This window comes from Pseudophryne corroboree, chromosome 8 (genome assembly GCF_028390025.1).
Source record: "Pseudophryne corroboree isolate aPseCor3 chromosome 8, aPseCor3.hap2, whole genome shotgun sequence".
In the NCBI taxonomy this organism is placed as follows: Eukaryota; Metazoa; Chordata; class Amphibia; order Anura; family Myobatrachidae; genus Pseudophryne; species Pseudophryne corroboree.
The window spans coordinates 27,634,471-27,649,483 of NC_086451.1; the positions used below are offsets into that span (position 1 = coordinate 27,634,471).

Sequence of the window (15,013 nt, forward strand, 5' to 3'; positions counted from 1 at the left end):
CCACTGTCTTTTATACAGAGCTGACACTGTCACGTAATTCCTTCCAACAGTTCATCCACTCAGGTGTCGACCCCCTAGGGGGTGACATCACTATTACAGGCAATCTGCTCCGTCTCCACATCATTTTTCTCCTCATACATGTCGACACAAACGTACCGACATACAGCACACACACAGGGAATGCTCTGATAGAGGACAGGATCCCACTAGCCCTTTGGGGAGACAGAAGGAGAGTTTGCCAGCACACACCAGAGCGCTATGTATATACAGGGATAACCTTATATAAGTGTTTTTCCCCTTATAGCTGCTGTATCTTTAATACTGCGCGTAATTTGTGCCCCCCCTCTCTTTTTTAACCCTTTCTGTAGTGTAGTGACTGCAGGGGAGAGCCAGGGATCTTCCCTCCAACGGAGCTGTGAGGGAAAATGGCGCCAGTGTGCTGAGGAGATAGGCTCCGCCCCCTTATCGGCGGCCTTATCTCCCGTTTTTCTATGTATTCTGGCAGGGGTTAAATGCATCCATATAGCCCAGGAGCTATATGTGATGTATTTTTTGCCATCTAAGGTATTTTTATTGCGTCTCAGGGCGCCCCCCCCCCAGCGCCCTGCACCCTCAGTGACCGGAGTGTGAAGTGTGCTGAGAGCAATGGCGCACAGCTGCGGTGCTGTGCGCTACCTTATCGAAGACAGGACGTCTTCTGACGCCGATTTTCCGGACCTCTTCACTGTTCTGGCTCTGTAAGGGGGACGGCGGCGCGGCTCTGGGACCCATCCATGGCTGGGCCTGTGATCGTCCCTCTGGAGCTAATGTCCAGTAGCCTAAGAAGCCCAATCCACTCTGCACGCAGGTGAGTTCGCTTCTTCTCCCCTTAGTCCCTCGATGCAGTGAGCCTGTTGCCAGCAGGACTCACTGAAAATAAAAAACCTAATTTAAACTTTTACTCTAAGCAACTCAGGAGAGCCACCTAGATTGCACCCTTCTCGTTCGGGCACAAAAATCTAACTGAGGCTTGGAGGAGGGTCATAGGGGGAGGAGCCAGTGCACACCAGCTAGTCCTAAAGCTTTTACTTTTGTGCCCAGTCTCCTGCGGAGCCGCTATTCCCCATGGTCCTTTCGGAGTTCCCAGCATCCACTAGGACGTCAGAGAAATACTGTTAGCAATTGAATGCAGTAATAAATGATACCGTGAGTAGGGAGATGATTGCTGGTAGTTTGCCTCATTGCATTAGAACCTATGGTAACTTCTGTCTGGTTTCAGTGTCCGAAAATATTAAAGCTAACTGGACGGAATGGAGTCATTGGGGTCTCTGCTCCGCCCCATGCGGAGCGTCTAAGACAAAGAGATACAGGGAGTGCTTGGTGAATTATCCCGGATACAAGTGAGTCACCGAACTAGACTGCCCATCATTTTATAACGGAACACTGGGCCACCCGCCAAGTGATATATGGTTTGCTGAGACCATACAACCCATCCCCTGAACGCCTATTAGGCCGCAGTACTTTTGGGCTTTGCTGCAACGGAGAAAATGGCGTCGGCCAGCCAAGCTGTGCTTGCAGGGGGGCTTCCCTTATTCAGCAATGCGATCGCAATTAAATTGGGATCGCATCGCTGGCCGCCATTAGCGTGCTGGGCGGCCCCCGGCATGCGAGTGATAGCAGTTTTACTAAATTAGCTAAACTGCGACTAAAGCTGATTGAGGGCCTTTGGGCCCGATTGAGACCTGATTGCTGTGCTGCAAATTTGCAGAGTGCTGCGATCAGATAGTGGCCGCCCAGGGAGAGTGAAAACCCGCCCTGTGCAAGTGTGCACATGCATGTGTACGCCATGCGAAAACCACGCCAGACGGCGGCTATCTGTAAATCCGTTTGCAACTCAGTCACCATCGACTTAGTTTTCAATACTGTGCAGTGTGTGCGTAGCCCAGAACTTACTCCTACAGTGCCCTAGATTCAGGCTGATTGGGGCCGGAGCTGACGTCACACACCCGCCCTGAAAACGGTTGGGAACGCCTGCGTCTTTCCTGACACTCCCAGAAAATGGTCAGTTGCCACCTACAAACGTCCTCTTTTGTCAGTCACCTTGCGTACACCTAGCGATCGAAATTTTTGCACCAACATTTTTGGTATTGTGCCTGCGCATTGCGGTGCATACGAATGCACAGTCATTCTATAATCTGCCGCTGTGCGAATTCGAAGAACCGTGCCCATGTCTGAATCGAGCTCCTTGTCCGCGACAGCTTCCACAGCAACCGCAATGTGACTGACAGGCAAGACCATTGCGGGGGCGGGGTTTCGACGTTGCATCACACGCAGCTGCTCCAAAAAAAGAATGGCCGCTGATTGCCTTGTAGCGCAGCCGGGCTGCGCTGCCAGGGGTCAACCCTAGATCCGATGCGTTCGCAATTAGATTGCGGATGCATCGGGAGGCAACACCGCACTTGCTGGGCGGCTCTCAGCATGTGCAGAGATGAACGCAGAACTGGCTGCGCATGCAGCCATCTGTATCCATCTCTGAATAACCCCCTTTATGTGTACTATGGGGGCATTTTCAGGAGAATGGGATCTTGCGCCCCCGTTTACCGGTGAAGACTCTCGGACACTGACATTGGCCCTCATTCCGAGTTGATCGCCCGTTGCCGTTTTTCACAGCATAGCGATCAGGCTAAAAAGCGGCATTTCTGTGCATGGTACGCAACGTGCATGCGCTAAGTACTTTCACACAAAACTATGCAGTTTTACACAAGGCCGACCGACGTTTTTTCATCGCTCAAGTGTTCGTAGTGTGATTGACAGGAAGTGGGTGTTTCTGGGCGGAAACTGACCGTTTTCCGGGAGTGTGCTAAAAAAAACAGGCGTGCCTGGTAAAAACGCAGGAGTGGCTGGAGAAACGGCGGATTGGCTGGCCGAACGCAGGGCGTGTTTGTGACGTCAAACCAGGAACTAAACAGACTGCAGTCATCGCAAGCTAGGAGTAAGTATCGAGCCACTCTGAAACTGCATGACATTTTTTAGTAGCAGAACTGCTAACCTTTTGTTCGCTATTCTGCTAAGCTAAGATACACTCCCAGAGGGCGGCGGCCTAGCGTGTGCACTGCTGCTAAAAGCAGCTAGCGAGCGATCAACTCGGAATGAGGGCCATTGTGTGTATGGCTGCATGCACATTGGCCCTCATTCCGAGTTGTTCGCTCGCTAGCTGCTTTTAGCAGCATTGCACACGCTAGGCCGCCGCCCTCTGGGAGTGTATCTTAGCTTAGCAGAATAGCGAACAAAAGGTTAGCAGAATTCAGAGGCGGATTGGCCATAGGGTTTACAGGGAAGACTCCCGGTGGGCCGACGCACCAGCGGGGCCTGTTTTGTTTGAGGACATGTGGTCCTTTTTATAGACATAATGGATAAGATGCTAAATAATTTGCATATATGAAAATTACTTTGCCACTTAGCCTGTGATTGCAGATGTTCTAGTGTATGCTCTGTCTGCCTGCTTGGCTGACATATAAGATTGAGTGAATAGTGATTGGGATACGGTTGGTGTAATAAGCAAGAAAATATATCTTTCTAAAGAATGATATAGTTTCCTAAATTCTGAAGATGTATCATATAATGTGCTCATAATATTTAATTTTATTTCTTTTTAACTTCCCCCATGATGCTGGACATGCCCACTATCTGGAAAGTCTTGGGGGAAGGGTGCTGCTGCCATGGCCCATGGCTAGACCTTACAGCTCTGGTGCTGCCCATGTGGGGCCACTAGTACAAATTTTTCCAGGGCCGCTTTTTGTTCCCTATCCGCCCCTGGCAGAATTGCTACTAAATAATTCCCTGCAGTTTCTGAGTAGCTCCAGACCTACTCCTAGACTGCGATCACCTCAGTCCGTTTAGTTCCTCGTTTGACGTCACAAACACGCCCTGCATTCGGCTAGCTACTCCCCCGTTTCTTCTGTCACTCCTGCTTTTTTATCTGGCACGCCTGCATTTTTTAGCAAACTCCCGGAAAACGCTCAGGCCCTCATTCCGAGTCGTTCGCTCGGTAATTTTCATCGCATCGCAGTGAAATTCCGCTTAGTACGCATGCGCAATAATCGCACTGCGACTGCGCCAAGTAATTTTACAATGAAGATAGTATTTTTACTCACGGCTTTTTCTTCGCTCCGGCGATCGTAGTGTGATTGACAGGAAATGGGTGTTACTGGGCGGAAACACGGCGTTTTAGGGGCGTGTGGATAAAAACGCTACCGTTTCCGGAAAAAACGCAGGAGTGGCCGGAGAAACGGGGGAGTGTCTGGGCGAACGCTGGGTGTGTTTATGACGTCAAACCAGGAACAACAAGCACTGAACTGATCGCAGATACCGAGTAAGTCTGAAGCTACTCTGAAACTGCTAAGTAGTTTGTAATCGCAATATTGCGAATACATCGGTCGCAATTTTAAGAAGCTAAGATACACTCCCAGTAGGCGTAGGCTTAGCGTGAGCAACTCTGCTAAATTCGCCTTGCGAGCGATCAACTCGGAATGAGGGCCTCAGTTTCCACCCAGAAACACCCACTTCCTGTCAATCACAGGCCCTCATTCCGAGTTGATCGCTCGCAATGCGAATTTAGCAGAGTTGCTCACGCTAAGCCTACGCCTACTGGGAGTGTATCTTAGCTTCTTAAAATTGCGACCGATGTATTCGCTATATTGCGATTTCAAACTACTTAGCAGTTTCAGAGTAGCTTCAGACTTACTCGGCATCTGCGATCAGTTCAGTGCTTGTCGTTCCTGGTTTGACGTCATAAACACACCCAGCGTTCGCCCAGACACTCCCCCGTTTCTCCGGCCACTCCTGCGTTTTTTCCGGAAACGGTAGCGTTTTTATCCACACGCCCCTAAAATGCCGTGTTTCCGCCCAGTAACACCCATTTCCTGTCAATCACACTACGTTTGCCGGAGCGAAGAAAAAGTCGTGAGTAAAAATACTATCTTCATTGTAAAATTACTTGGCGCAGTCGCAGTGCGAATATTGCGCATGCGTACTAAGCGGAATTTCACTGCGATGCGATGAAAATTACCGAGCGAACGACTCGGAATGAGGGCCACAGTACGAACACTTCAGCGTTGAAAATACGTCGCTCGGGCATGAGTAAAAGTACACAGTTTTGTGTGAAAGTACTTAGCGCATGCGCGCTGCGTACCATGCGTATGTGCAGAAATGCCAATTTTTAGCCTGATCGCAATTCTGCTAAAAACGGCAACGAGCGAACAACTCGGAATGAGGGCCATTGTCAGAAACTATAAAGGTGTCATTCAAAACTGCGAATGACACCCCCCGATGTTCCGGGAAGTAATTCATGGGGATGGTGCTATACTGAAAAGCATGTCCCTATAGAAACTGTTAATACATAGCTGGGATAATCATGTAAAAAATTACTATTTCCACCACGTTATGGACTGCCGCAATTGTAAATGCATAAGACCCATTGGCGTACTTCTACCTACCTGGGTCCAAGGGGCCCCAAACTGCACACCCTGCAACCATACAATTATACTGTGTAGTCTATACTTTTTATACGTTCTTGGGGGAAGGGGGGTTTATACTTTCTTTATGAAAATTGTCTTGTTTTCAAAGTAAACTGTTTCCCTATAAAGCGTTATGAACTTGATGGCATCATACAAGTAAAGGAGAATAATAACACTCAGTGAATGTATCTTCCTGTTCTCTCCTCCCAGGACCGAGATCTCAGGAATAGCGAGGAAGTTGGATGTTTATTTCTCAGGAACTCCCAAATTCAGATGTAGTAAACTGAACGGGCAGTCTATGAAGGTGGAGGAGGAAAGAGATTGCAAAAATGTTCCAGCGTGCACGTAAGATGCGTGACATATAGCGTGACCGCACTATAGCGCAGGAGACCGAATGGGAGGTGGTGGAGGTGAGCAACGTTGGCTGATCAGAGCTTCCTTTTCTCAAAACAAAATAATTCCAGAAATCAACCTTACATAGCCCCTGTGCTGCTCAAGATTAATTTCTACTATCCCCAAGCATAATAAATTCAAGGACTGTATACATTTATGGGAGAAATTTGTCAGGAGCAATCCATAACGTAACTTTAGCTTCACTTGTATAGCGATGAATAAAGATTTGCTAACATCTACCACTGTCTTTTCCTCCACTTTACTATTCTCTCTTGACGGAGGGTGTGTGTGGGTATGGTGTATTATCTTCATAATCATGACGACATGAGAATGTTGACACAGGCAGCTCTAGTGCTGTCTTCCGAACCTGGAGGACAGATGATGATGATGCCTCGCAGATCCAGAGGTGCTTCTAGCATCGAGTATATCGCTAACCTTTAACCCTCCCCTTAGTGCCTAGCCCTTATCTCCCCTCCCACTGCCTAACTACCTCTCCCCAAAGTGTCAGCGATATCTCTCTACATTTTATCTTTCTCTAAGCTTTGAAACATCTCCCCCTATGTATGTTGTAATCCAAAGTTTCAGCAGAATTCCCTGCCTTCCTATCTGGTAGCCCTTTCAATATACCACACTGTACTTTTAAAACATGACAGAGGCTTGTGCTGACATAAAATATCTACCGACACAGCTCCTGTTTCATCACCATCAGGCCCCCCATAGCCAGTGCAATGAGACCTGTCTCCGCTGTAACTGGTCTGTAAACCAAAGAGTAGATACCTCTTGTGTTGCAAATCTAACTGAAGGGTTGCTATGGGCAATTTCTTCGTTTTATTTCTCTCCAAGGCTTGATACACCACACCCTAAGAACCTAAAGAAAGATACTGTGCGCCTTTGTTTCTCGCAGGTCATTAAATTTAGCCCTATGTCTCTCAGCTCTAGGGCATCAGAAAAACAGCTACAGTATGTCTATATATGGGGTGTAAAGGGTGTGCAGACTGTGAGCAGGGGTGCCAACATCATATTTGTACACAAACCATCATGTTCGCATACAAAGATGAATCAAGCCCTATATGTACCCTCTTGTCGTCTTTCTACTAGATGACTTGTTTAAAATGTGAGAGTTTGTGTACCCATAACGCACTGGGGCTATTATGGAGCATAGAATGCATTTGCGGAGCGTATGTTGCGTGTGTTCGCACTGTGCAGGCTCCACAACTAAGCGGACAAAAAAAACGGGTCATGCAGCAATGTGCATATTTCAGCTGCATTTCCACTTGCGACGGGCGATAACTGGGCGATAACGGGGCGTGCTGGCGGAGTATTGGGCTATGCGGAGTTGGCCAGAAGTATAAATACTACTGTTTTCAAGGGCTGGTACATATGCGCACTGATAATGATTGTGCCTATGTGCCCCAGCGCACAGATAGGAGACGGTCCACCTGCATAGAGGCTTACAATTTTACAGGTGGGGAAAATATGCATTTAGTTCTGCGCACGCAGTGCTGAAGCAATTATGGACGACTTGCGTTTAGCTTTGTATCAGGCGTTATGGTGTCCATATATTGAGAAAAAAGATACTAAGAACCATGGAGGTAATTCAGAGTTGATCGTAGTAGCAAATTTGTTAGCAGTTGGGCAAAACCATGTGCACTGCAGGTGGGGCAGATGTAACATGTGCAGAGAGAGTTAGATTTGGGTGAGGTGTGTTCAAACTGAAATCTAAATTGCAGTGTAAAAATAAAGCAGCCAGTATTTACCCTGCACAGAAACAATATAACCCACCCAAATCTAACTCTCTCTGCACATGTTACATCTGCCCCCCCTGCAGTGCACATGGTTTTGCCCAACTGCTAACAAACTCTGAATTAGGCCCCATATCCTCACTGCGCACATGTGTCGGACAACAACAACGGGCATCGCCGCTCAGCGACGGGATGGTGCGAAAATTCCATTCGTATGTGATTGACAGGAAGCGGACGTTTGTAGGTGGCAACTGACTGTTTACTGGGAGTGTCAGGGAAAACGCAGGCGATCCCAAGTGTTTTCAGGGTGGGTGTCTGACGTCAGCTGCGGCCCTGATCAGCCCGTTCTCATGGCACTGTAGGAGTAAATCCTGGGCTGCGCACACACTGCATACAGAGGAAAAATCATTCACTGGTGAGTGAGGTGCAAACGGATTTGCACCTGTCTGGTGAGGTGACTGACGTTTTTTTTTGCAGCACGGCGTACACATGCGATCGCATACCTCCCAACTGTCCCGATTTTCACGGGACAGTCCCGTTTTTTGGGGACTGTCCCACTGTCCCACCCGCGGGCCGCAGTGTCCCGCGGTGGGGGGGAGGGGGGGGGGCAGTTGGGAGGCTCTGTCTGTCGCTGCCCTGCTTAGCAGAGCAGCGGTAAATAGACGCTGTGCGCATGCGCACAGCATCTATTCACTGAAGTCAGAGGGAGAGGGGGCATGCCAGCGGCTCACAGAGCGCTGGGCATGCCCCCTCAGTGACTAAAATGGGGGCGTGGCTCGCAATCGCGGATCCTCCGCGAAGCCACACACCCTTTTCCTTAGGCCACGCCCCTTTTTCGGGGCGAAGCCACGCGTGTGTCCCGCTTCATAAAGAAGAAATGTTGGGAGGTATGCGATCGCACACTTGCAAGGCGAATATACACTCCTCTTGGTCGGCGACTATCTGATCGCAGGGCTACAATTTTAGCAGCCTAGTGATCAGGTCTGAATCACCTCCCTAAGTCACCTGTTCTCAAGTATGTCTGTTCTTAAATCCTGGACCATGGTAGGGAGCGCCTACTTTAGTGATTACAGATTTTTTCCTCTGTGCTTTGTTAAATAAACAATAATACCTTCACTGGTTTATTGATAATTAACTGCATTAAACCCGTTACTTAAATCAACTTAACCTTAACTTAACTACATTGATTAAATAAAGACACGGACACCAGAGCTTGGCTATAAATGGCCCAGCTTTTATTTCAATCATTAACCACTTAACTGACAAATTATTTTTACAAAAACGGCTCAGAAATTGTCGTTTTATTTTATGAGTGAATTAGGTGAAGAACATGTATTTTTTTTTACTTATCCAAAGTCATTTTATTTATTTATTTTAAAATGTTTTTTTTTTATATATCTGTAAAAAAAAAAAAAAACATCGGCTCATCGGTTGTCACCTTCGGAACATCGCAACCATTGGAACCATCGTGACCATTGCAGCTTTAATTTTAAAAGCCAGGACAGCCACCAGGTACACAGGGGGGGGGCTTGGGAGGGTTAATTAATTTACACTTCGCCAGCGGCTGCAGCCGCTGGGTGGGGGTCCTGGCGTGCTGACTGATTAGCAGTGATTGGCAGCACGCCAAATACTGGGGGAGGGTGCAGGAAAGCATTTTGGGGCAGATGTATTAAGGCTGGAGAAGGCATAAAGAAGTGATTAAGCGATGATAAGTGCAAGGTGTTAACGCACCAGCCAATCAGCTCCAATATGTAAATTGACAGGTATGAGCTGATTGGCTGATCCGTTATCACCTTCCACTTATCATTGCTTGCCTTTATCACTTCTCCAGGCTTAATAAATCTGTCTCATTGTCTCCAGGAAGCACAGGAGATTACAAATGTTCCCAAATCTTTTCATTTACTTTGTAGTTGTTAAATGTATTGAGAACAATTTCTGAGGAAAGACCAGGCGGTGAGTCACCTGCTCGGCGATTTAGCGTCTTTTTGAATGAAAGTTAAGTGTTGGCATTCTGAATCTTTAATTAAACATATAGTATTACAACATGCAACGGCTTTATCTTCTGGCCAAAATGGGAGTTTAAACCAGACTTGTTTGGGGTCTGCGGTAAAGACATTATAAAAAGATGGAGATGGCGGTCACTTATACCAGAGAATCAGCAACGCAGATAAGCATGGAATAAGGACTCTGGGCTTATTCTGAAGACTGAGTAGAGGAAAGACAACAAAGAAGAGGAAATATAACAGCACCTTAACACAAAGAGACGGAACAATTCTTCTCTAGCGCAACAATTCTTTTATGAACTGTACGCCTCTATATCTTCCCAATTCCTGCAAATGCGCACTGATAATAATTGTGCCTTTGGGCCCCAGCGCACAGATAGGAGACGGTCCGCCTGCATAGACACTTACAGTTTTGCAGGTGGAGAAAATATGAATTTAGGTGGTCATTCCGAGTTGATCGCTAGTTGTATTTGTTCGCAGCGCAGCGATCAGGCTAAAAAATTAAACTTCTGTGCATGCGTATGCAGCGCAATGCGCACGTGCGACGTACGGGCACAACGAACGATGCAGATTTGCACAGGGTCTAGCGATGCATTTCAGTCGCGCTGGTTGCCGCAGAGTGATTGACATGAAGTGGGCGTTTCTGGGTGGCAACTGACCGTTTTCAGGGAGTGTTCGGAAAAACGCAGGCGTGCCAGGGAAAATGCAGGCGTGGCTGGGCGAACGCTGGGCAAGTTTGTGACGTCAAATCCGGAACTGAATAGTCTGAAGTGATCGCAAGCGCTGAGTAGGTTTTGAGCTACTCTGAAACTACACAAAATTTTTTTGCAGGCGCTCTGCGACACAACCGTTCGCACTTCTGCTAAGCTAAAATACACTCCCAGTGGGCGGCGGCATAGCGTTTGCACGGCTGCCAAAAACTGCTAAACAGCGATCAACTCGGAATGACCACCTTAGTTCTGTGAATGCAGTGCTGAAGCAATTATGGCCGACTTGCATTTAGCTTTGTATCAGGTCTTATGATGTCCATGTTTTGAGAAAACAGATGCTAAGAACCACATCCTCAATCGCCAGCGCCAGACACATTGCACAATTCCCACTGGAAGAATTATATTTTATTCTATTCATTCTGACCACAGACGGTTTTAGGCATTTGCTGGCTGTGTAGCTGAGGAGGGAGCCGCATAGAGCAGGGCGCCATAGATCAGCTGCGCCAGCGACATGCTGCCTTTTCTGTCCCCCTGTGATGTGCCTGCCCCGAGACGCACACAGCAGGAATTGTTACTGGCGCCGATGTCTGGCACCGCTTCGCACTACAGTACAGTGAAGAAACTCCAAATAAACTACAGCTCCCAGCAGCCCTTGCGGACAGCCTGGTGGCCTGGTATAGTGGGCGGGGAGGGGGCGTGACATAACGGAGCAGGATGTGGATTGAGGTATGTCTTCACAGTCACGTCATCATAGCCACGCCCCCCACCATGCAATGCCGAGATTACAGTGGGTGCGTGGCTATGATGATGCGATTCAGTGTGAATTGCGTCATCAGCCACCCAATCCACCCACTTTCCTCAGTAAGTGGACGGCTGGGTGGCGGGGTGCCGGAAAATCCGGGACACTTGTCCACTTTCCCTATTTTCTGGAGCCTCCCGGCCAGTGGCGTAAGTTTGTCCCAGTTGCCCGGAGGCAAGATAAATGCCGGTGCCCCCCTCCTGCCCCAGAAGTATAATAAATATATATATATATATATATATATATATATATATATATATATAAATGAGAGAGAGAGAGAGATACACACACACACACACACACACACACACACACACACACACACACACACACAGTAACGAGCAGCCTGTGCCTCAAACACACACACACAGTGACACCATCCTTGTGCCCCAACCAAACCCACACACAGCAACACCCAGCTTATGCCTTACACCCAACAACACCCAGCCTGTGCCACATACACACAGTAACCCCCATCCTGTACCTCGGATTCTGGGTGTCTGTGATGGGCGCTGACAGGGAGCGGGGTCTGAGGAGGGACAGGCGGCAGCAGAACACATGGAGGAGACTTAGGACCCAGAAGCCACCCTCAGAGACCCCCATCCTCCTGCACAGCAGCGGCCACTGGCCAGGACCAGGAGACTGCAATATTTGCCGGGGGAGGGGGCGGAGTTACACAGAAGAGTGAGACAGCCTACACTGCTCAGGTATGCAGGCAGCTCTATCTCTCCATGGCTGCGGCTGCTTGCCGGGACTCCAGTCCCCCACTGATGGTGATGGTATCCCTGAGGAGTGGTGCCCCCTCCAGGCCTGGAACCCGGCGGCAGCTGACTCCATTGCCTCCCAGAGATCTGCCTCTGCTCCCGGCCATTCCGTGAGAGTAGGCAAGCATGATATTAAGATAAGTAATATTAATGTGTAAGGGGCACTACAACTGTTGGCATAATGTGTAAGGGCCACTACTATGGTTGGCATAATGTGTAAGGGGCACTACTACGGAGGGCATAATGTGTAACTGGGCTTTTCCCCCTTAATTTTTTCTGACGCATGCCGAAAGCAAAAGTACTCCGGGGACACCAAAGTATATATTCGCTTACCAAAAAATGTGGCGTGGGCTGGCCATGATTCTGACCCTTCTTTTGCTTCTTTTCTAAAGTTACGTTCACCCAGTCCCCACCTGCACTCAGAACTCCTGGACTTCCTGCCCACCCTAGCTACCCCTTAGGAACAACTATGCTGCGTTCCACCATATTCTATTGAAAAAAGCTTTATTTTGTGTGTATGTTTTTTTTGTCCTTTAGAACAGTTTCCCAACCTCGGTCATCACGGATTTAGTGATCTACATGCTTGAGCACAGATGGCTAAATCAAAATAACTGCGGTACTAATAACCTGTGCTTAACTATGGCTAGTCTTAAATCCTGGACTGCTACTGTGCCTTGCGGATCATGGTAGGGAACGCCTACTTTAGTGAATACATATTGTTTCCTCTGTGCTTTGTTAAATAAACAATAATTGGTTTATTAACCTAAGCTCTCCCTAGAGGCACACATGACAAGACTGCGCCTTTCCTACTTTGGAAACATCAGGCGAAGAGAAGGATCCATATCAACATTGAGCCACTTGACAGAAGATCGAAATTTGTTCAGGCCAGCTATCCATAGGGTCACGATATGTCGGCAACGACTTGATGGGACTTAACAACAAATGAGAATCCCACTAACAAACCTGGAGAAGGTGGCCGGTAGCTGCTGCAATCTCAGTTCTAGCCTCCCAAGATGTAAACCTTTTAGGGGACACCTAAAACGTCCATTCTATTCATGCACTGTCGCTGTCGAAGTTGCACCTACCCTCATGGCCACAATCCAAATGCCTCCCCACTAGCAGCACCCAGCTCCATCCTACACTAAGTAGTACAAACTCGCCATATAATAAAGGGTAAATTCCCCACAATGCCTTCTTGCACCACAGAAGGCCACTGAAATGCAGTGACACCAAGGAGGGTAGGAGTGGGTACTAATTACTAGGGCCAGGTCAGTTGCAAAGGGGTCCTCAGCGCTAGCACAGTGGAAAGAGAACCACAAAGCTACCCCTCCACTTTGCTTGCGGCCCGGCCACTGGAAAGAATCCCAGGACTGCCTCCTTCACTCTGCCTGCCGCCCAACCACAGGAGAGGATCCCAGGACTGCCTCCTCTACTCTGCCTGCCGCCCGGCCACAATAGAGGATCCCAGGACTGCCTCCTCTACTCTGCCTGCCGCCCGACCACAGGAGAGGATCCCAGGACTGCCTCCTCCACTCTGCCTGCTGCTTATCCACAGGAGAGGATCCCAGGACTGCCTCCTCCACTCTGCCTGCCTCCCGACCACAGGACAGGATCCCAGGACTACTTCCTCTACTCTGCCAGCTGTCCAGCCACAGTTGAGGATCCCAGGAATGACTCCTCCACTCTGCCTGCCGCCCAGCCACAGGAGAGGATCCCAGGACTGCTTCCCCCACTCTACCTGCCGCCCGGTCATAGGAGAAGATCTCAGGACTGCCTCCTCCACTCTGCCTGCTGCCCGGCAACAGGAAAAAAATCCTAGGACTGCCTCCTCCACTCTGCCTGCCGCACAGGCACAGAAAAGGATTCCAGGACTGACTCCTCTACTCTGCTTGCCACCCGGCCTCCGGAGAGGATCCCAGGACTGCCTCCTCCACTCTGCCTGCCCTTGACCACAGGAGAGGATCCCAGGACTGCCTCCTCTACTCTGCCTGCCCACGACCACAGGGGAGGATCCCAGGACTGCCCCTTCTACTCTGCCTGACGCCCAGCCACAGTAGAGGATCCCAGGACTGCCTCCTCCTCTCTACCTGCCACCCGGCCACAGGAAAGAATCCCAGAACTGCCTCCTCTGCCTGCTGCCTGGACATGGGAGAAGATTCCAGAACTGCCTCCTCCACTCTGCCTGCCGCCCAGCCACAGAAGAGAATCCCAGGACCGCCTCCTCCACTCTGCCTGCCACCCAGCCACAGAAGAGAATCCCAGGACCGCCTCCGCCACTCTGCCTGCCGCCCAGCCACTGGAGAGAATCCAGGCCGCCTCCTCCACTCTGCCTGCCACCCAGCCACAGAAGAGAATCCCAGGACCGCCTCCTCCACTCTGCCTGCCACCCAGCCACAGAAGAGAATCCCAGGACCGCCTCCTCTACTCTGCCTGCCACCCGGCCACAGGAGAGGACCCCTCAGAGCTGCCTCCACTCCTGAGGAGAACAAGACCCTAGCGCATCCAGAGCCCACCGAGTGAGATGCAGAGGGAAGGGGACAATGTGCTGCTGCTTGCCACCAGTAATGGTGTAGGTCTCCACCTGGTTGCTGTGGGGTACACATGTCGCCCTGTGTGGCCAGAGGCACCCCTTGTGTAGCCGGCAGCATTATCAGTGCAATGAAGCAAAGCAGGCCTTTACTATATTATTGATGTCTTTTTTTGTAGGAGGCATGCACACGCTGCCCGATGAGGCCCAGCACCACTCTCTACTGCCCTGCTGAGTTGCAGCTGATAATGTCAAATATTAACTTTAAACATAAGCTATATACTATTTACGGACTAAGTACGCTATTGGCGCACAGAGTACCGTAAGGGTACGCACTTAGCGTAGCAGACGCTAGGCTGTGGGCGTGACGCACGAGCGACACGTACACTCACAGACTCACGCTTAGTATCAAACACGCTATAGGCGTACCGAGTACCGTACTGCTACGCTATTGGCGTAGCGGACGCTGCGCCGTGAGAGTGAGACACGAGCGGCGCAGATGCTCACAGAATGACACACAGTAAACCTTGTTAACAACACACAGTAAGGGTATGCTTATACTCAAAACCTTAGCAATGTA

The 15,013-nt window shown here is 49.4% G+C and overlaps 1 protein-coding gene across 2 annotated transcripts in view; it reads left to right on the forward strand.

The window, feature by feature from the left end:
• Window positions 1-6,127, forward strand: part of LOC134948252 (properdin-like) — a 61,363-nt gene extending 55,236 nt beyond the window's left edge. Inside the window, exons 8-9 of one of the 2 annotated variants that reach the window (XM_063936121.1) lie at window positions 1,259-1,379; window positions 5,706-6,127. In XM_063936121.1, coding sequence (XP_063792191.1) covers window positions 1,259-1,379; window positions 5,706-5,844 — 260 coding nt within the window. In that variant the 3' untranslated portion in view covers window positions 5,845-6,127. The remainder of the gene's footprint in view (window positions 1-1,258; window positions 1,380-5,705) is intronic. The other variant, XM_063936122.1, reaches the window with a different exon arrangement.
• Window positions 6,128-15,013: the final 8,886 nt, after the last annotated feature.